Here is an 18,897-nt window from a genome sequence, read left to right as displayed (position 1 = left end):
TGTACAAAAGTCCGATGCTTTTGCATACACACGGTCGGACTTTGCTCCATCGGACTTCTGTTGTCAAAAAGTTTGTCCGTTCGCAGAGCCAACAAAAGTCCGATGAAAACAGAAAAAGTTTGTCCGATGGAGCGTACACACAGTCGGATGTTGCTCCAAAACAGCTAATTTGCATGTTTGTTATCAAAAAGTCCGACCGTGTGTACGGGCCTTTATAAGTGTGCAGGTCACACAGGAAGCTGCAATAGTGACCAATGAGGCCCCCATCCTGGCTATGCTGTGTGATTGAGGCGTATTAATCAAATCATTGGATAATGAGGAATAACTATATGTTAGCAAGGAAAGCGGTTCAGTCATATGTAGAGCTGCATGATTAATCCTCAAGAATCTTTATCGCAATTTTTTCCCCCATTGCAATCTTGACAAAAGCGTTTCACGATTATTAGTATGCAAAGAATTCTCTCTGCTCTTCTGAAGCCAAAGCCATCAAAAGGAAGGAAAAAAAAAAAAAAAGGCAGTCTGCCAAGAATCACAACATTCTTTAGCAATGAAGAAGTATAAACATTGTAACAATTTGTCAATGGAATAGACTGTGTGTAAATGAGGAAAGTTTAAACACTAAACCTTTTTCTGTCATTTGTTGGTTTCAAGTAAAACATTTTTTTTTTTGTTTTTGTTTTTTTACTAGAAAATTACTTAGAACCCCCAAAACATTAATACACACAAAATTGTTTATTTTATTTTTGTAGAGACCCCAGAAAATAAAATGATGGTTGTTGCAATATTTAATGTCACACTGTATTTAAAAGAAAAAAAAAAAAAAAAAAACACCTAACCAGTAAAGTTAGCCCAATTTTTTTGTATAATGTGAAAGATTTTATGTTGCGAGAATCGTGATCTTTTTAGTCCAAGAAAAAAAAAAAAAAATGCGATTCTCATTTTGGCCAGAATCAGGCAGCTCTAGTCATATGTATTTAAATGTAATCAGTTTTTGGTCTGCTTTGACAGGCGAGCATCAGTAAATGTAAACTCTCCCCCTGTTTAAATTGCACATGAATAGCAGTAAAGATAACACAGGTTTATCAAGACGTTTACAGATTATTTTATTTACACAGGAAATGCACATGAAAAGGGACATGTTGTGGCATTAGAGGGCTCTGTGTTATCATAGAATGATGCTTAACATCAAGGCAGAATAAATACATCAATGTATTTAGCAGTATCTAGTGAGCATCAGCTAAGCAAACAGTAAAGCTGGCCAAACACTGATCAAAATTTGGCCAGATCAGAAGGGACTGGCTGAATTTTGATCAGTGTATGGCAGTCACTGCATGACAGAAGTTAATGGTTTGATTTATTTCTGTCAAAGGGATGTACCGGAAACTTTCTCAAATCAGTGACTTCAAATCACTGATCAGTGTATTCTGATGGTGGTGGGTGCAGCTGTCAGAATACAGTGTCCTGCGGAGGAAAGATTCCTCCATCCAACTTGATTGTGTGGATGGAGGAATCTTTTAATTTTTTTTATTTACCATTCAGCCCACTGGCTAAACAAGAAAAAAGAAAACAAAAACTAACTGTATGGTCAGCTTTATTCTGCAGTGTTACTGGTACTTTGGCAGGCACAAATATGATTAATTTTGAATAACATTCAGCCAATAAAATGGCTTTCCCATTGTTGAGGCAAACTGTACACTATCATACAACTATGTGAAAATACATTACTTGTGGACAGAAGCCAGGCCTACACTCAATAGGCTTCTGTATTCCATATTCAATATAATCACAGTAATTATTAGTAAACCTACCCGAGAAAAAACAAGTAGGTTTCCATTGCTGACCTCAGTCCAAAAATTCTAGCTGTCCTTTGCTTTAAAATGATTGGAGTTGCCTGCTCAGAGTAAACATGCAGATTAGAGAGCGAGATAAGAATTTCTGAATTCCATATTCAGTTCAGTATAGCAGCCAGGAATTAGGAATTTTAAATTAACAAGTCAGCAATAGTTGCTTCTATGATTCCTCAGTACAGTTTTTTTTTTTTTAAGGATAAATTCACCCTTTTGAAATAATAAATGCATATATTTTTGAAGGAAAAAAAAAGTGTGCATTTATTACTTTTTTCACAGGAGCCTCAGTGGATTGCAATTACAATGTCAGGCTCCTTCACACACTCTGGAGCTCTGTATGGGCTGTTACAGAGCTGTAGGCAGTGTGAATGGACTAGGAGTGTGCCAATCAGCAAGTTGACAGCCCATTTGCAGATTCCAGGGAGTGAATGACATAGCTGGGCCAGGGGAGCCCCACACAGCCACGCCATTTTCAAAATATGGCAGTAAATGCAAGGAGAGGATCCCTTTGCCCACCGTCACAAGGTGTGTGTGGGGGGGGGGGGGGTGCAGGTCTGGAGCATGCTACACATTACACCCTTAATATAGGTGTAACATACTTCAAAAGGTGTACTAACCCTTTAAAGTAGAATTGCAGCCTAACACTAACTAGTCCTTCCCCTCCTGCTACCAAACCCAAGCAAAAAAGGTCTGTGTACTTACCTATTTTGAGCCTGCTCCAGGCAAGTCACATGATTAACAGCTTCTCAGAGAGGAGGGAGCACTGACAATGGCCTAGACATGGGAGCCTTTGAGTGACGTCACAGCTCCTGGATTTCCCAGGCCCTTGTAGAGTGCTCCCTCCAGTCTCCTGTAGACTAACACAGGGGGATCACTAGTCCTAAAATGAGCAGACTGAAAAGAAGTATAGACTTTTTTTTTTCTTTTAACACAGGTGAGGTAGTAGAAGAGGGGAGAGAACATTTTTACATTTGACTAGTTAGTGTTAGGCTGGAATTCCACTTTAAAGTTTATATTACTGTGCGAGTTAACCTGTAATGAGAATGACCTCATCTAACCACTAACAATGGGGAGCAAAAAAGATGAAGTCCACCATGTGGGTAATCAGAGTAGCAGAAGCCTAAAATCTCCTGTGCAGTTCTGGCCTCAGACCAGTAACACCGTGCCCTGGAATTCTGTAGGGTCATTGGAAGCCTCATCAGTATCCTTCATCTGACCAGGTGACCTCATAATCTGGATATTTCGTCTTGATCAGCTCCATAGATACAGAGTGCTTAGCCCGACCAAAACCCTACAAAAGATGAGAATGTGCGGTTAGCATTTTATGAAATCTTTTGACAAATAATCTAAATATAAACTATTCAAAGACTACAAACAAATTTTCTGAGGTATACTGTTGTAAAGTTTCTTCTGTATCAACTATTGCAGGCTACATACAGAATATAAATGTATATGTCAGCCTGGGTCAGAAGCACTTTGTGCAAAATTAACAATCTTAGCATATGTGCAATATTTGCACAGAATTAGCATAGACTGATTTCACTAGTTGCCTGGAGTAGATGTTTACTTTAAAGCTCAACTCCGGAATTTACAAGAGAACACCCTTATAACGGAGATCTGCACTGTGAGAGCTACATGCTTGTTAAGTCCAGGAGAATAATAAGGTGTAATAGTTACCTTATACTTCCTCGCTCAGGCAGATTTCCTCCATGCTGTGTGACAGGTCCCCCAAAACCTATTCTCTTCAGCAATTCTAGTCTGCGGTTGCATTACTCACATCAAGTACAATACAAGACCAATAGCCCTGGATTGTAGCACATAAAAACCGCAAGGGCCCCCCAAAAATCTGAAGTATCAGAGGTGGCGAGTGCCTGAAGCCTGCTGGTGCGAGGAATAGGACAAACGTTACAGCTTATTCCTCTACCCCACACTTAAAGTGATTGCAAAGTCTTGTTTAAAAAAAAAAAAAAACATGTATTACTTACCTCCTCTGTGTAGTTGGTTTTGCACAGAGCAGCCCGGATCCTCCTCTTCTCGGGTCCCTCTTTGCTGCTCTTAGCCCCTCCCTCCTATAGAGTGCGCCGTCAGCCAGCAGCTTTCTATGGGGGCACCCGAGCCAAGTCAGAGCTCCATGTATCCGTTCAGACTCTGAGCCCCTTTCTCTCGTGATTGGCTGACTGGCTTTGACAGCCGCGGGAGCCAATGGCGTCGCTGCTGTGTCTCAGCCAATCAGGACGAACGTCCTGGATATTGCTGGGGCTCAGTCAAGTAATTAGGGGGTGCTGGGGAGGCTGCTACACATAGGTCTTTACAACTCCTTTAACTAGCATTTAACCCTTGCAGTGTGGGGGGGGGGGGCTGCACTAGAAGGATGTTTTTGGGGTAATTCTTTGAGTTCAGCTTTTAATTGACCCTGTAATCAGGGCCAACTAAGTAAATACATACCACCACTGCACAGCAATCATCCACGCTTACTGTGCATCTACAGCCAAAACAACATGCATAGATCTTCACCTTCGGCAAATGTTACTTAGGCACCAAATGCTGCATTGTGGAGCTGGGGGTTATGCCCATACACCCTACACCTGGAAGATTCATCATTTCACATTGGAAAATGTTGGGCACGCCATGATTGTCTGATACTCTAAGGCTGGGTTCACACCTATGTGAATTGGATGCAGCTTACAACGCATCTAATTTACATGGCATTTTAAAATCTGTTAGTGTGAATGAGTCTGGTTCACATATGTGCGTTGCATCCGCACTCTGCTTTGCCCAAAAAAAAAAAAGTGCGTTTTCTAGGCATTGCGGTGCGAATTGCAGGCACATAATCTTCTACGGGAATGCATCCGATTCGCAGGTGCGTTCCGTTCTGAACACATTCTCTCTCCCCTCCCCCTTCTCCCAGGTCAGCTGATCCACAGCTACTAAAGGGAGGAACCGCTGAACAGCTACTTTTATCTCTTTGCAGAGAAACTGGAGGTAGAATTCACACCGCACATGTGTGAACCCATCCTAAGTGTTCGGAAGGAAACCGTATGGCACCCACGAAAAATAATTTAGTTTTCATTTGACCATTTTTGTTTTCCAAATAAACAGAATTTTATATAATTTAGTGCTGGTTCACACAGGGGCGGCTTCAAAGTCATCCGACGCTGAAGCCACTCTGTACAGCATGACCTCAGCGTGGCTTGCACAACGACTTCTGTATAGAAGTCAATGCAAGCCGCTCCGAAGTCACCATAAAGTAGTACAGGAATCTTTTTCTAAGTTGAAGCGACTTGAGTCACTCCTATTAAAATGGTTCCATTACAATGCATGGAGCGTGACTTGTCAGGCAGCTAAGTCGTCTGACAGATCACCCCCCCGTGTAAACAGGCACTTTGAGCAAAAAGATGGAAAGTGTCCCAAAAAACAACACACATTCTATAAAATATGATAACACAATCACATTGTAGAGGCCATTCAAAAAATTTGTGGCTTGAGCCACAAACCATGTGATCATAAACCGTCATATCTTAGGAACCTTATTTTCCCCATTTACAGAATTCCCTTGTAGTCTGTTGCTCAAGACAAGCAGTGCTGCTAATGCTGACCTTCTCAAAATGCTATTTGTCTGGCTGCTATGTTCATTTAATTTCGTACTTGGAACAAATCTGTACATGAGGAGTTCCAAATACGTGCTACATTCTTGCTCAGGATCAGTGACTCAAACTTCGGAGACAGCAAGGAAACTAGCATTTTCACCAGGTCATCAATTTTTTGTTAACCACAAGTAACCAGTTGTGGGTCTGGCCTAAGGGCCGCTCAAGCATTGGGTGTTAAGAGGGTAAAAGTGGTTGTAAACCTCGAACATGCAATATGAACAAAGCATATCCCTCTATAGCAGGGATCTGCAATTAGCGGACCTCCAGCTGTTGCAAAACTACAAGTCCCATCATGCCTCTGGGGGTCATGCTTGTGGCCATCAGTGTTGCTATGCCTCATGGGACTTGTAGTTCTGCAACAGCTGGAGGTCCGCTAATTGCATATCCCTGCTCTATAGTGTGTACTCGTCTCAATCCAAAGCACATTAGGGTGGATTTACTAAAACTGAAGAGTGCAAAATCTGCAGTCGTGTATAGAAATCAAGCTTCCAGGTTTTCTTGCCAAAGCTTAATTAACCACTTTTTTCCGACATTTGTTGCTTACAAGTTAAAATCTGTATTTTATGTTGGAAAATTACTTAGAACCCCCAAACATTATATATTTTTATTTTTGCAGAAACCCTAGAGAATAAAACGGTAGTCCTTGCAATATTTTACATTACATCAACAAGATGTTACACCAAGTAAACAGATACCCAACATATCATGCATTTAAGTTGCACACACCCGTGGAATGGCGACAACCTATGGTACTTAAAAATCTCCATAGCTGCCACTTTAAAAATCTTTGACAGTTACTAGTTTGGAGTTAGAGGGGAAGTCTCATGCTAGAATTATTGCTCTCGCTCTAATGATTTTGGCAATATCTCACGTGTGGTTTGAACACCATTTACATTTGCGGGCACAACTTACATATGAGTTCACTTCTGCGTGCAAATGCGGAGGGATGTGGGGCTTTAAATTATTATTATTTTTTTTTAAATGTAAACATCCCATGTGACAGCAATGTACACGTCACTTTTTTTTGCACTTAAAAGCATTCAAAAAACACAGTTTGTCAGTTTTGAATACTGACATTTTTTCTTAATCTGGAGCCTTTAAGGCTCCAGTAAAATGGAAGGGACATCATAATGTCGCTTTCTGGGTTTCTAGATCCGAGACCCGATCAAAGCTGAATTTCGGGTTTGTTCAGGTCTCCGGTCGTTTGGGTATCCTGGTGGGACGAGAGTGTCCGGGCAGAGTGGCGGAAGGGGAGGACCCTTCCCGCTGCTTGGGATAACAATCAAGAGGCTGTTTAGCCACATTGATTGCCATCACGAGAAACTACCTGTTGGCTCTAAAAACGGTACCAGGGGTGATGCCTGCAGCTGTCAAAATGACAAGCAGGTACATGATTTTGTAGCATGTGGTTAAACAAGCTGAAATAAGAATTGGCTACCATGCACAGCTGCATCCAATTCTGAGTTCTCCAGTTTTAGTTAATCTCCCCCTACGTGTAATTTCTGTCTGCTACTTCCTTGCTCTGCCATCACCAAGAGACACTTCTCACAAGTTTTCCTGACACCATGAGGGGAGGAAAAAAAAAAAAAAAAAAAAAAAGAGAAGGAAGATGGCAGGGGATGGGATGGCCAGCTGATTGACAGCCACCGCTCTGTTCCTGTGTGCTGTATGAAAGAGGGGTGTCCATTGACTTCAATCAGCTCCCCTCACTAAGATCTGCAGAGCGAGACTTCAGCTCTTTGCCCCCCCCCCCCCTTTTTTTTTTTGGACAGCACAGACAAGCTTTATAAATTCTGGACTTTGAACAGATGTAGCAAAGAGAAGACTGCAGATAATCAGGTGCAACATGTGAACTTGTGTAGGAAAATTTGTTTAAGCTCAATGTATAACCTGAAGCCAGTCACGTCACTGGCTATATGTAAGGGTTTAGAACAACTAAAAGATCTCAACCCTTACTGGATTACAAATAATTTGCTAAAGCACTATGCGTCATAAACAACTGCCAACAACTGAAGGCCATCTAATAGAAATAAATAGGGAACGTTCCACGCAGGCACGGCCTGCCTGGATTTATTACTCTGGATTGAAAAAAATAACGGATTGTAACGTTCCTCAGATCAGAGTTACGGATCGGATCATTTTTCGGATCAGCAAATAATAATTGAATTTGCAAAGACCTGTGAAAATGCCACCACCATATAGTCCCCACTGTAATATCCACAATCTCCCCACTGTAATATTGGCTCAGCATGGATGGATATTGCCGAATATTGCAGGGCATTGCCAGGGTATTGCAGGGATGGCTGTGACTGCACTTGTCACAGAGCAGCGCTGTGGGCTCTACAGATGCATCCCACAGCGCTGCTGCCATCCGATTTCTCCCCTCCACTGAACAGATCAGTACAGAGAGGAGAGAGGAACCAGCGTCATCATGACGCAGGTTTGTTTACAGATGATCGCTCCATCATTTGACGGAGGTATCACATTGTAAACGCCAACGGGTGTACCAAGATGGCCACTGCTCCGGAAATAGGCCTAAGCCAGGGAGCGCTCCGTGTGCCGATCCGAGCGGGGTGACCTGTTTGGATCACAGATCGGTGCCGATCCATTGCACCCCTACTCTTGATAAATGATAAGCATGAAATACCAGCACGTTTCAGGAGTTTGCAACTCTACTTTTATCAGGGCTTTAAAGCTGGAGGGGAAATACTGGACAACCTGAGTGAAGGATCAAGGATAAAAAGGAGAAGTCTGGATGCTAATCCTTCATCCTTTGCCCACAATGACCAGCATTCGAGCCCCGTGAAGGGAGAGTTATGTTCCCCTGAAACGCATTGGATTTACCTAGGGCTGCAACTAATGATTATTTTCATAAAATCGATTAGTTGGCCGATTATTATTTTGATTAATAACCTTAAAAAAAATAGTGTGGTGTAGAATTTAGCAATTTATTCTTCAATATCTCTATGCAGTGGTAAATATAAACAACTATATGTTAGGGAGCAAAATCTCGAATCCGCTCTGAGATATACTGTATATACTATTAGAGGAGAGAGATAGTATATATATCCTCTAATAGTATATTAAAGCGTGAATCTGGTAAATATCAGACTTGGAGATCAAATGTTTTTTTTTTATTATTTAACCACTTGAGATCCGCGCTATTGCCAAATGACGGCATTAGCGCGGATCTACTTTTCTGGGACTACGTCTATTGACGTCGTCCCGGTTACGAGCGGCCTGCGCGCCCCCTGAGGGGCGCACGCGGCGCGCTCTGTGATCGGCGAGTCCATGAGACTCGCCTGATCACCGATCCGTGTAAGGGGTCGATCCCGACCCCTTATCACGTGATCAGCTGTCAGCCAATGACAGCTGATCATGTGACAGAACGGAGCCGGTAATCGGCTATTATTCCTCCTCGCGCTGACAGCGCGAGGAGAGAAAAAAAAAAGCCGATCACCGGCGGCCATGATCGGGACATCAGTCCCGATCACGGCCAGCAATACAGCTGACCACCTGCCCCCTGCCAGTGCCCACCTGCCCACCGCAGTGCCATCCTGAATGAAAGTAAGTGCCCCCCATCAGTGCCACCCAGCAGTGCCCATAGTGCCCACAGCGCCACCCACAGTGCCACCCACAGTGCCACCCACAGTGCCATCCAACAGTGGCACCAACAGTGCCACCCACAGTGCCCACAATCTGCCGCAAAGGTGCTGCACCCCAGTGCCGCCCATCAGTGCCCAGCAGTGCCGCCCATCAGTGCCCAGCAGTGCCGCCCATCAGAGCCACCTATCAGTGCCACCTATCAGTGCCCATCAGTCCCATCTATCAGTGGTACCCATCAGTGCCCATCCGTGCCACCCATCCGTGCCACTTATCCGTGCCACCCATCCATGCCATCTTATCTGTGCCCATCTTTGCCCATCAGTGCCGCCTTATCTGTGCCTATTAGTGCCCACCAGTGCAGCCTATCAGTGCCCACCAATGCAGCCCATCAGTGCCCACCAATGCAGCCCATCAGTGCCCACCAATGCAGCCCATCAGTGCCCACCAATGCAGCCCATCAGTGCCCACCAATGCAGCCCATCAGTGCCCACCAATGCAGCCCATCAGTGCCCACCAATGCAGCCCATCAGTGCCCACCAATGCAGCCCATCAGTGCCCACCAATGCAGCCCATCAGTGCCCACCAATGCAGCCCATCAGTGCCCACCAATGCAGCCCATCAGTGCCCACCAATGCAGCCCATCAGTGCCCACCAATGCAGCCCATCAGTGCCCACCAATGCAGCCCATCAGTGCCCACCAATGCAGCCATCAGTGCCGCCTAATCAGCGCACTTCAATGAAGGAGAAAAATGACCCGTTTGCAAAATTGTATAACAAACTATTAAAACATGATTTTTTATTTTTTTATTTTTTGCATCTTTTTTTGTTTGTTTAGCAAAAAATAAAACTCCGAGCTGTAACTAAATACCACCAAAAGAAAGCTCTATTTGTGGGAAAAAAATGATAAAAATTTCATTTGGGTACAGTGTTGTATGACCGCGCAATTGTCATTCAAAGTGCATCAGCGCTGAAAGCTGAAAATTGGTCTGGGACTGAGGGGGGTTTAAGTGCCCAGTAAGCAAGTGGTTAAAAAAAAAAACAATGTCTTCCTTCAAAAACAAAAAAATAAATAAAAAGTAATTTTAAAGAACGTTTGATTTTCTAACTGTTAGTGGGGTCAATTTGATGCTCATTTTCAACCACAGTGATGGGAAAATTTGGAAATAGAATGTTAAAAACAAGTGAAAATTTCAAACAATATTCTTTCATTCAGCAAATGTACAAAGAATTTTCATCTGAAAATTGATCTGTGTGGCCAGCATAAGGCACACAGGTACACACCTATGCAGTTTGCTTTTGATCCGTTTCTGCAGTGTGTTTTGATTTTTGCGCATGTGATGTTGCATTTTTTTTTTTTGGGCTAATTTGTTGTTGGGCGGATTATAAAAACACAAATTGCTGCAAAAACGCATTACATGCTTCTCCACTGAAGTATATTGAACCAAAAAAGCACTGTTTTGTGGTAAAAAAAGACCCCGACCCTTTCCAAATACGCAGCGACTGAAAAAAAGCACAGATGTGAACGTGTCCCATAGGAAACAATGTAAATGAACTGTAGTGCGTTTCTGTAAAAAGCACCAAAAAAAAAACACACACACACACACACACACACACACACACAACACCACACCACATATGCCATGTACACACGATCGGAATTTTGGTCGGAAAAAGCTCTGATGGTTTTCCTGCTGGAACTCCACTCAAGCTGTCTTGCATACACACGGTCACACCAAATTCCAACCATCAAGAACGCGGTGACGTACAACACGTAGGACGGGACTAGAAAAAGGAAGTTCAATACCGAGAAGCCAATAGCATCCATGTCGTAGCCGAATCTAAGCATGTGTGAGTTTTTGTGCATCGGAATTGCATACATACAATCGGAATTTCCAATAGAAATTTTTTCCATCTGAAAAATTGAGAACATGCTATCAAATTTTTGCTGGTGGGAATTCGGCCAGCTAAATTCCGATGGAGCATACAAATGGTCACTTTTTTAGAGGAAAGGCTCTCATCGGTCTTTTGCTGGTCGAAATTCCGATCGTGTGTACGCGGCATTTGATGTAAACCAGCTCTTAGCCCACGTACACACGGTCGGAGATTTTGCCAACCAAATCCGTCGGATTTTGCCCTTCGGATTTAGTCCAACGGATTGTGTCCGAAATTGTTGCATACACACGGTCGGACTAAGTTGTCGAAAAATCCGATCTTTCAGAACGTGATGACGTAATTTCGTTACAATGGGACTACATTCAGGCTAGTAGCCAATAGCTTTGATGTAGGAATTTGATCTGAGCACGCGTGGCACTTGGTCTGATCAAAATGCTCTACACATGATCGGATTAGGTCCGTCCGGCCCAGTTGGTCGGGAAATCTTTCCAACATGTTGGAAAATTGGGTCGGATGGAGATTCGGACGGAATCAGTCCGATGTATACCACACACAGTCGGATTATCTGATGACACGGTCCGATAAGACTCATTCCGACAGATTCTCTGAACGTGTGTACAAGGGCTTAGACGTTTAGTAACATAAAGGAGTTAAAAAGAAAAAAAAAAAAAAAAAAAAAAAAATAAAAATTAACCCTTTATAGTACAAAAAAAAGCAAATAATCACTACTGCAAGGGGTTCAATTTTTACTGTAGAACTGTGACAGTAATATTTACAGTAGCGATTATTTGCTCTTTTTGTACTATAAAGGGCTCATTTTAGTTTTTTTTTTTAACCCCATTATGTTACTGGCTGATTAATAGATTATGAAACAGTAATCGATTTCATAATCGATTCGTTGTTTCAGCCCTAGATTTACCTACTATGCTATTATCAAGAATAATAATAAATCATACATTGCGGTGCCCTCATCCTTTACACTTTATATGACAGACCTCTGAAGCAAAAGCATTTGTCTGTATAAAGCCAGCCATACATGGATCGAAATTACAAGTTCTGCGGGGATCAGCCAAAATTAGATCCATGTACGGGCGGGCCGATTGTACCAAAGTCAATCAATCAACTTGGGTACAGCCAGCCTGTCGGATTTTTCTACATGCGATTACTACCAGTGGCAATAGCTAGCAGTAATCATTGTAGTCTGCCGGCCTGGAAACCTCCCATGGTGGAAGGAAAGAAAATTTGAGTAATCTGCTTAATGATGTAAAGAGAAAGGAATATAGTTATGTCCATATATTCAGTTACCAAGGAGTAGCCATAGATATGGATCTTCTTGCTGCCACTAGAATGGGAAATTCGGCCTCCTCCCAGGCACTCACAGTCCAGAACGCGGCCCTTCTCGATCTCCGAGGCCACTCTGTCATAGATGTCAGCTGCAACAAAACACAGTGTAGGCCTTTTCAGAATAATATACTAATGTGATAAAGGAGGGGAACATGGCACATATTCAACAATGAGAACGTTTTATGAACAAGACAATCAGAGTCTAGATAAATTTCATTTAACCACTTGCCTATTGGGCACTTTTACCCCCCTTCCTGCCCAGGCCAATTATCAACTTTCAGCACTGTTGCACTTTTGAATGACAGAGAATTGCATGGTCATGCAACATTGTACCCAAACAAAATGTTTTATCTCCCCTCCCCCCCCCCCCCCCCCCCACACACACACACACACACACACACACACACACACAAATAGAGCTTTCTTTTGGTGGCATTAAATGACCACTGGATTTTTTTACCTAAAAAAAAATAAAAAAATAAAAATAAAATAAAAACAAACATTTTGGGAAAAAAAAAAATATTAAAAGAAAAAATAAAGTTTTTCTTAGTTTCTGTTAACCACTTGCTTACTGGGCACTTAAACCCCCCTCAGTCCCAGACCAATTTTCAGCTTTCAGCGCTGATGCACTTTGAATGACAATTGCGCGGGCATACAACACTGTACCCAAATGAAATTTTTATCATTTTTTTCCCACAAATAGAGCTTTCTTTTGGTGGTATTTAGTTACAGCTCAGAGTTTTATTTTTTGCTAAATAAACCAAAAAAAGATGCAAAAAAAAAAAAAAATCATGTTTTAATAGTTTGTTATAAAATTTTGCAAACGGGTCATTTTTCTCCTTCATTGAAGTGCGCTGATTAGGCGGCACTGATAGGCTGCATTGGTGGGCACTGATGGGCTGCACTGGTGGGCACTGATGGGCATAGTTAAGGCGGCACTAATAGGCACAGATAAGGCGGCACCGATGGGCAAAGATGGGCACAGATAAGATGGCACGGATGGGTGGCACGGATGGGCACTGATAGATACCACTGATAGATGGGACTGATGGGCACTGATAGGTGGCTCTGATAGGTGGCACTGATGGGCGGCACTGATATGTGGCACTGGGGTGCAGCACCTTTGAGGCAGATTTTGGGCACTGCTGGGTGGCACTGTGGGCACTGCTGGGTGGCACTGACGGGGGGCACTTACTTTTAATAAGTGTGGCACTGCAGGGGGCAGGTGGGCACTGGCAAGGGGCAGGTGGGCGCTTGCATTGCTGGCTGTGATCGGGACTGATGTCCCGATCACAGCCGCCGGTGATCGGCTTTTTTTTTTTCTCCTCGTGCTGTCAGCGCGAGGAGGAATAGTAGCCGATTACCGGCTCCGTTATATCAAATGATCAGCTGTCATTGGCTGACAGCTGATCACGTGATAAGGGGTCGGGATCGACCCCTTGCACGGATCGGTGATCAGGCGAGTCTCATGGACTCGCCGATCACAGAGCGTGCCGCGCGCGCACCTCAGGGGGTGCGCAGGCCGCTCGTACACAGGACTAAGTCTATTGACGTCGTCCTAGAAAAGGAGATCCGTGCTGTAGCCGTCATTTGGCTATAGCGCGGATCTCAAGTGGTTAAAAATTGCAAATAAGTAATCTTTCTCCTTCACTGATGTACGCTGATCAGGCTGCAGTGATGTGCAGCACTGACGAGTGTATATGACCCCTGTCACACTTGCCGGTTATCGGCTCTCCCCACACTGTGACAGCGCATGAGGAAAGGAATGCCGATAACCGGTAAGTGTGTTTACATTGTGATCAGCTGTGATTGGACACTGCTGACCACATGGTAAAGGGTCACTGTGACTGGTATTGGCGAGTCGGTTACCATAATTAGATATAATCCCTATTGAACCACCATTTTTTTTTTTTATTGCCACTGTGATTGGCCCCTCTACCCTGAAGGACACAACGATCACAGAGCCCGCCACAGTGGGTGTGCGGAGGGCGTGGTTCTGGGAGGAGATCAACAGATTCCCTGCCAGAATTGCACAACCTGTAGCCATCATTCTCCTATAGCGCAGTCAAGAAGTGGTTAAAAGTCAGCAGCTACAGTATCTGTAGCTGCTGACTTAATTCCCCCTCCCCCAGCATGGAGAACCGATTTAAAATGGTTGTATAGGCTATTTTTGTTCTTAATAAAATAAAGACTTTATACTTACCTGCTATGTGCTAGGACATTGCACAGAGCTATGGTTGCCGCCTCACTTCTTTAAAACCGAACACATATTAATTACACAACTTCTGTGGCCGATTGAGGTGGTAATTAAACTCACTTGGTGCCTTATCTGCATTAAATTACCCTCAGAACCTGTGTAATTCATGTGTTTGGGTTTAAAGAGATGAGGTGGCAACCCTACACAGAGCGGTCACTTAGCTCCCCTTTGGTGGTCCTCTGCCAGTGCTCTCCGTTCCTCCTCCGAGTACCATGCTGCAAGCTGTGTGCTATGGGGACAGAGGTGCAGTCAGGCTGTGCGCATCCCGCTCCAAACCCCCCCTCAATCCCAACTCCTCCCACACTGGATTTGACTGACAGCAGCAGGAGCCAATGGCTTTTTACCTGTTCTCAGCAAAGCCTGTGAGACCAGTAAGTAAACAAAAGGGGGAGCTGCAGATGGGCATAGTGCTGGATCTATAGACACCTCAAGTAAGTGTTTTGAGGCAGGGGGCTACAACAGGTGGTTTTTATCTTAAATGCAGAGAACGCATTAAAGTAAAAAATAAAAACAGTTTAGAACTACATTTCCATGCATCAGTGGTGCAAAAAAAAAAAATGCAGCATGCTGTAAGTTTCCTTGCATAAGCCTTTGTACTGCGTTCATAAATGCATCTGGTGTAAATGACCTCTAAAAAACAAAAAAAACAAATTGTACAATCTGATTGTACAGTATATACTGTACAATCAGGAGAAGAGAGCCGATAACCAGCTTGTATTAAAGGGACATCTACACTGATAATCAGTGCAGTCCCAACAGTGCCCACCAATACTGCCAATCAGTGGCCACCAACGCTGTAAATCAGTGCCCATCAACACCTCCTCCACAGTGTCACCTTTTAGTGCTTTCTACCAGTGCGACCCATCAGTGCTGCCTATGAGTGCGGTAAATCAATGCAGTCCTAGTGGATACAATTTGATTAGATAGAGCCGCATAGTCTAGTTTTGGTAAATCCGATTGTACGGTCAGGTTGCAAAGTGTATGGCGACACCACTCTAGTATGTCCTATGCTCCTCCCCCTGTAGCTACATAGAAGGTTATGTAGGGAGGTCAGAGGTGGAGGAGCTGGGCCAGCACAGAAAAGGAAAGGGCTGAGGGAAAAGGATGAAGGGGGAGTGCTAAAGAAGTGACTCTCCCTTGAATAGTGCAATACAATGTATTTTATTTGTTGGGAACAATGACATGTGTCATGTAACACTATCTAGTGACAGACATTGACGTCACTCTCAGGTCTAGGTCCTGGGCACGTGTTACTCTGAGGGCGTGGCTACCCGAGGTATGGCAGGCCTCGGGGAAGATGGCGTCCTGCTCTCACCGTGGTACTCCGCCCAGCCGTATCCCCTCACGATGTCCCTGTGGTCTTCTAGCTTCTCTCTGTAGCTGACTCGTATCAGCACGTATTTGAAGGTGCCGTCTGGGTCTATATCCACCAGCGGAACCTTCTGCAGCTCAGCCATGACTGCTTCCCGCGCGTCCAATCAGCAATCAGGCCGGCTGCCCAATGAGAACGCGGGAGCCAGACCTAAGGTCGTCCCGCCAATCAGGATTGAACAGGGGAAAACCTCACTTCCGCTCAATGTTGCCATAGAGATGTGCTACTGAGCTGATTTTAAAGCTGAAGGCAGAGAGCTAAATAGAGCAATGTTTGAAATAAATATGATGGAGCTGTTCTACTGACCAACATATTTGTATTGATGTCTGATCAGTCTTTAGATTTACACAGCACAGTCAGCCTCCTGACCTGACTTCTCTCTGATACAGTAATGTTATACAGCCTGGTCACCGCCCTACCTCTCGCTAGTCTGTGATTGGACGATAAAAGAGGAGCTGCAGACTGATGGTGTCATCACTCTGCTCTCTCCTTCAAGCTGAACTTCAGGTCTAGCTTGGATCAATGTAAATATGAATAGGCTATACTTGTGGGACAGCCACCGAAGTGGAAAATCACCGTAGTAGATCTACAGTAATCGCTGCTGCCTTCTGGGTCTCCATTCGGAGCGGCAGCCCTGCTGAATAGTACCTACAGGAGGTTCCTCGCTACAGCACCGTTCACAGAATACATTGCATTTTCATAGTTGCCAACATTATAAAAAAATAATTCGGGACACTTTTTTGTCAGTAAGCGGAGTTATGTTATAATTAGGGGGCGGGGCATGATGTTATAGGCGTGGCATAGGAAAAGGATAAAATGAAGCACGCTACACAGCAAAATATGGGCGTGGTTTACGTAAAATAGTGGGTGTGGCGTACATGGGGCGTGGCTCAAGGGGCGTGGTTAGTGTCTGAGATGAATGCGGGATGGAGAGGGAAAGGGCAGGGGGGGGATGGAGGGACAGCAGCCCCCCGATCCTACACCACAATAGCAATGTGTTTTCCAGAGTTAGACAATCAGCAGATAAAGATACTCCAAATACCTGGTGTTAGTGCTTCAATCATCCCGGTGCCATGATTGTTATGGTGCCAGGATGATTGAAGCACATTATTTCTATTATTACATTGTAATATGAAATTAAATCATTCAACTCACCATAATACAGAATCAGTGGGAGCCATGAGCGCGTCACTAGCCACGTTGCCTGCCATCAGGTGCCCCCAGCAGAGTCCCTCCTTACATCAGGTGCCCCATCAGAGCAGCCTTCCTCACATCAGGTGCCCCATCAGAGCAGCCTTCCTCACATCTGGTGTCACATCAGAGCAGCCTTCCTCACATCTGGTGCCCCATCAGAGCAGCCTTCCTCACATCTGGGTGTCCCATCAGAGCAGCCTTCCTCACATCTGGTGTCCCATCAGAGCAGCCTTCCTCATATCTGGTGTCTCCATCAGCCCTCCTCAAATCTGGTGCCCTCTCTGACATCCAGACTCTGACTGCGCCCCCTCTGACGTCCAGATTCTAACTGCGCCCCCTCTGACGTCCAGACTCTGACTGCACCCCCTCTGACGTCCAGACTCTGACTGCGCCCCCTCTGATGTCCAGACTCTGACTGCGCCCCCTCTGACGTCCAGACTCTTACTGCGCCCCCTCTGACGTCCAGACTCTGACTGCGCTCCCTCTGACATCCAGACTCTGACTGCGCCGACTCTGACTGCTCCCCCTCTGACATCCAGACTATGACTGCGCCCCCTCTGACATCCAGGCAGACTGGCCCCCAACATACACAGACTGGCCCCCGGCAAACACACTGACCCCTGGCAAACATAATGGCCCCTGGCAAACACAATGGCCCCTGGCAAACACACTGGCCCCCGGCAAACACAATGGCCCCCGGCAAACACACTGGCCCCCAGCTAACAGACTGGCCCCCGGCAAACACAATGGCCCCTGGCTAACAGACTGGCCCCGGCTAACAGACAGGCCCCCGACATGATGATCCACAGACTCACTGGCCCCCGTCATCCTGTTGTTGCCACGCGGAGACTTGAACCAACTGTGGCGCCACAGCAATGATCTCTATTGAAGACCAGCTTCTGGTCTTCTTAAAAATGGTGGCTGGCGGAGACATTGTCTCCGCCGCCGCGGACCTCTAGCGGCCAGCGGTGAAAAACTGGAAATTTCCCAGGACATTTCCCGGGACAAAATTAATTCGGGACAAATTTCCTAATCCCGGGAATGTCCCGGGAAATTCGGGACAGTTGGCAACTATGCATTTTACCTCAACCCCTTCCCGCCTCCACTATAGCTGAAAGACAGCTACAGAGCAGGGGTCCATGAATGTTCTGTCCTCCTGTGATCACGCTGCCCATTCACACCCCCCCCCCCCTCCCGTGGCAGGCTTTGTGGTTGCTAAGTCCTTCCGAGTCAGGTGATCACAGATCGGGGTAAAGGTCCAATCACAGATATAAACACAAGCTGGTTATCGGCACTCCAATCCTCATGCTGACAGCGTGAGGAGAGGAGAAGAGAGCCAATAACTGGCTTGTGTTAAAGTGACAGCTACACTGATATCAGTGCAGTCCCAACAGTGCCCACCGGTAATGCCAAGCAGTGCCCACCAGTGCTGCCAATCATTGCCCATCAGTGCTGCCAATCAGTGCCCACCAGTGCTGCCAATTCATTGCCGCCAATCAGTGTCCACCAATCATTGCCCACCAGTGCTGCCAATCAGCGTCCACCAATGCTGCAATCAGTGCCCACCAATCATTGCCCATCAGTGCTGCCAATCAGTGCCCACCAATGCTGCCAATCATTGCCCAGCAATCATTGCCCATCAGTGCTGCCAATCATTGCCCATCAGTGCTGCCAATCATTGCCCACTAATCATTGCCCATCAGTGCTGCCAATCATTGCCCATCAGTGCTGCCAATC

The 18,897-nt window shown here is 45.1% G+C and overlaps 1 protein-coding gene across 1 annotated transcript; it reads right to left on the bottom strand.

Moving 5' to 3' along the window:
* Positions 1-1,078: 1,078 nt before the first annotated feature.
* On the bottom strand, positions 1,079-16,102 carry PHPT1 (phosphohistidine phosphatase 1). Its single transcript, XM_077477037.1, has 3 exons — positions 15,910-16,102; positions 12,299-12,426; positions 1,079-3,138 (listed from the first exon to the last, which is right to left on the bottom strand). The coding sequence occupies exons 1-3, from the start codon at positions 16,049-16,051 to the stop codon at positions 3,046-3,048; spliced, it is 363 nt and encodes a 120-aa protein (XP_077333163.1). The 5' UTR covers positions 16,052-16,102; the 3' UTR covers positions 1,079-3,045.
* Positions 16,103-18,897: the final 2,795 nt, after the last annotated feature.

This window comes from Lithobates pipiens, unplaced genomic scaffold (assembly GCF_037356315.1).
Source record: "Lithobates pipiens isolate NorthernLeopardFrog02 unplaced genomic scaffold, aLitPip1_a1.2 Scaffold_1, whole genome shotgun sequence".
Lineage (NCBI taxonomy): Eukaryota > Metazoa > Chordata > Amphibia > Anura > Ranidae > Lithobates > Lithobates pipiens.
Note: the sequence above shows the minus strand (reverse complement) of the source record. Positions and strands in the feature narration are given on the sequence as shown.